We start from the raw sequence: 3,739 nt of genomic DNA on the forward strand, positions 1-3,739 counted from the left end.
ATAGCTCTGACAGTGCAATGCTTTAAAAATAAACAAACCCAAAAATGGTTTCCTGAAAATAAGCCCCTTTGAGTAGGATTCTGCCTAGGCAGGCTTAGGGTTGCTCTCTTGAAGGGCAGGTCTAAGGGAGCCAATATGCAGCCCCCCACCCCACCCGCCGCCCCCATATTTCATGTGATCAGTAAAAACAGAGCCCAGCCCAGGAGTACCTCTTGGTTCCAGGAGCTGGGGGTGGGTGGGTGTTTGTGCTCTGGATGAGGAGGTGGAGGCCGCTTGGCAACAAAAGGGAGAGAATCCATGCATATTAACCATTCCTGCCCTGGCAGTAATCTGAACCTATTCATCACTTCCCCCATCCCAGATTGTTGTGGCCTACATTAAGCAGAATGGGATAAGGCTTAATTAAAACGGGAGGGCGGCAAGCTGTGGTCTGAAAGTTGCCACTTCGGTTCCAGAACCGTTATTGGATCTGTGCTAGAATGACATGCCTGGACATAGAGACATTAGGAATTAATTATTGAATGGGAGGGGGTGGGGAGGAAATTGCACATCCTCTCCCTGCATCCAAGCTCAAACCCTTGACTTTGCGGCTATCGAGCTGCACGTTCTTCAACAGCACAAATGCTCAGAGCTTCAATTCGGTTCCTCAGAAGCAAACCCATAGTGCTAATTTCAAGCCAAGGGGTGTTTAAAACCAGGCGCTGGAAGGGAAGCTCCCATCTAGTTGCATTGGGCTGGGGTGCTCCATCCCAAAGCAAAACAGATACCTCTTGGCTTCAAAGCCACCTTCCCCAATACAACACAACGCCACTTTTTCGTCATAAGGATCTAACGCGCAGAGGATTGTTTCGAGGGTAAACAAAACAAAGGCACGTTGGAAAGCGCAACACGACTCCATCATAAGACGCCTTGACAACCACACGCATGCATTAGAAGTCTGTGTTCTTAGTCATTCACAATACAACTGCAGCAACTGGGGTTTTTTTGTGTTTTATAAATCTGCCCCCCCCCGTTTGCCACAACCACCCTTTTAAACGGGGGGGGGGGATCACAACAACAATAAGCAAGACTCTTGTCTTTACAAAGCCCGACGTGTTTCCCCCACCCCACCCCTTCTGCAGTGCGCCTCTCTGCTTTAAATTATAATGTTTTGCAGGCTGAAGGCACCCGCGAACACGTTCACACAAACGCAGGCCGGAGTGACGCTGTGTGTGGCCGGCGTGTCTATCGTCAAACGACTGGTCCGGGCACGGGTGGGGGGGGAGGCTTGGGCCCAGTACAGCCCAGCTATCGTAACGGCCGCCGAGTCAAACACCGGTTCCTCTCTCTGCCGCTGCCTCTTTAAAGTGGCGAGAGAATGAGACACAGACAATGCAAGCTCGCTTGTGCTGCGAACAAGGAAACATATGTCATCCGACCATTCCCCCCTCCAAAAAAAGAAGCCGAACCAAAGAAAAGAATCCCCCAATCCCGAAATGAAATCGATCCCATTGGTTAGCCTGGCAAGGAAAAATTTGCAACCCAGATTTTTAAAAAACCAAACCAAAACAAGAGCAAGAATACTCATCTAGGATTTCTACAAACTGGATTGCTTTACCTTGAAGATATGGCCTTAGAGGAAGATTCGCCTTCTCTCCTTCCGCTCCCAAAGCCCGCAAAGGTGAAAGTTGGCTGTTACCAGAGGCCTCCAGGGCGTTTTAGCATGTTGGCTCCAAGGTGGCTTAGAAGAGGAAATTGACAAATTCTTGCAGATTTCACCTGCGTTTGGAAGAAGGGCCTGTGCTTGACCAGAGAGCGCTCATGTTAAAAGAAATCTTTAAAAGAATCTTGACAACATATTTTAAGAGCAGGGCCGCGCTGGACGGTAGGAAATCTTGCAGCTTTTGTCGTCGTGGTAAGATTTCCTCGTTCTTTGAACGCCGAAACAAATAACGCAACATTTTTTTTTAATTTGTAAAAACGTTTTATTTAGAATTCTTTTTGTGTGTGTGTCTTTACAACAATAAAATATTGCGTCAATATAAACCCCCCTCGACTAAAAGTGGTTGACACTCAAACATCACAAGCGTATCGTTTAATTGTTTTTCTTTTAAGCCTTCCTTCCTTCCGACAACCGCTTCGGGTATTTTTTTTTTAATTTTTAAACTTTTTTTAAACATAATGCGGAATTTATTGAAAATAAATAATTGTCGGCAACTGCGATAGGCAATTTTGGAATAAAATAGTTGAAAAAAGCAACCTTTAATGAAAATAGCGTTTATTATACATCAGTTACTAAATGAATAATCTAAATGGTCTTTTTTCCCTTTTAAATTAATAACTTCCCAAAAAAACGTTTAGAATATACAAAACTGTACAAGGTTTTTTTTTGTGTTTGTTTGTTTTGATTTTAATATAAAGTTGGCAGAGAAAAAGCGGGGTGTTCAGTGGTGGGCTATTATATTCGCGCATATTCAAGATTTCTGGGAGGGGGAAGAGACATGTCCAAAATAGTGAAATTGGAAAAGCGGGGCTGCTGGGATGTCAAAAAGAGCGAGAGAGAGCGATACGGGGAGGGGGGAAACGCAGTAATCGCTCTTTTTCTGCAATTAAAATCGGCAACACATTTCCGCCCTTTCAGGGTCGCAAATGCAGAGAACGGGGACTTTTCGGAGGGAGGGAGGGAGGGGGCAGGACTGGCTGGTCTTTATGCATCGATAGTTCCAATAAAAGACGGGCACCGATCCGTGCGATCGATGCCTGTTTGCGGATGTTTCGCGCGGGTCTGGGTCAAATGCGTAGACATGTAAATATACCGACCGCGGCTCTCTGTAGAGGGTCTCCAGGCAGACAATGCACCAGAAGGCCCTTTGCACGGGGTGTGTGTGTGTGTGTGTGTGTGCAGGCACACTACACTGGCGCGCGCCTCTGTAAACACAGGCACCAATGCAGCAAAGCTCTTCCCTGTTCCAGATGGGGTGGCCGGAGGGGGAAGGGGGGAAATTGGGAAGCAAAAGACGGGCGGAGTTCCCGGTCTTCCCGCCGTTCGAGACGAGAGTACCTGGCCGGGCTCCACCGCCTGAGCCGCCACGACGGGCTCCCTCCGTGCCCTCCGCTCTCCTGCTGCCCGCTGTTCAGCCCGAATCCCGCCCGGCTCTTCGCGAGGGGACCCGGCTGACCCCGCTCCCGGGCCCTCTCTGGGCGCCGGAAAGGCCGAGCCCGGCGAGGGGGAAAAACGCGTCTGCTCGGGACCGTCTGCCGGCGACGTTGCTGAAGGGGGGAAGGCCAAATGCCGCCCGGGGAGATTCGGACAGGACCTCTCGCCGGCAAGTTGTTTCCAGCAAGGAAAGCAAACGCGGGGACGGATGGGACACCTTTCTCTCCGGGGGAAATGTCTTCTCCTTAAAAATAAAAATCCCTCAAAATCAACGACAGGTCATAGGAAGAAAGGGGCAAGCGGGCTGCGGCCAACCGGTTCCCAATTCCAGACGGGGAAATGTTGCGTCCTGGTTTGCAATAAAGCCTTCCCCACCGCCCGGGACCTTGGAAAGGCCTCCACAGCTAGACCTGAAGTCCCCTAAAAGCACGCCGAGTCCAAACAACTGAAACCTCCCGGATCCGACCAAGGCGCTGAAAGGTTAAGCAATAGGCACGTCTCGTCTTTTTCTTAAAAAAAAAACACAAAAAAACCAACCCCCCCAAAAAACAACCTGTATATGTAGACAGACAGAGATCCCCCCCCCTTCTCTTCCCATTGGAG

At 49.2% G+C, this 3,739-nt stretch overlaps 1 protein-coding gene across 1 annotated transcript in view; it reads right to left on the minus strand.

Annotated features, from left to right (window-relative positions):
* Positions 1–1,135: 1,135 nt before the first annotated feature.
* Positions 1,136–3,739, minus strand: part of LOC107124042 (POU domain, class 3, transcription factor 4-like) — a gene marked incomplete at its 5' end in the record, with an annotated part of 3,579 nt that continues 975 nt past the window's right edge. The window contains 2 exon segments of the mRNA XM_015427426.1: positions 1,136–1,339; positions 3,041–3,249. Coding sequence (XP_015282912.1) covers positions 1,136–1,339; positions 3,041–3,249 — 413 coding nt within the window.

Source organism: Gekko japonicus, unplaced genomic scaffold, assembly GCF_001447785.1.
Source record: "Gekko japonicus isolate JY-2015 unplaced genomic scaffold, Gekko_japonicus_V1.1 scaffold2677, whole genome shotgun sequence".
NCBI lineage: Eukaryota > Metazoa > Chordata > Lepidosauria > Squamata > Gekkonidae > Gekko > Gekko japonicus.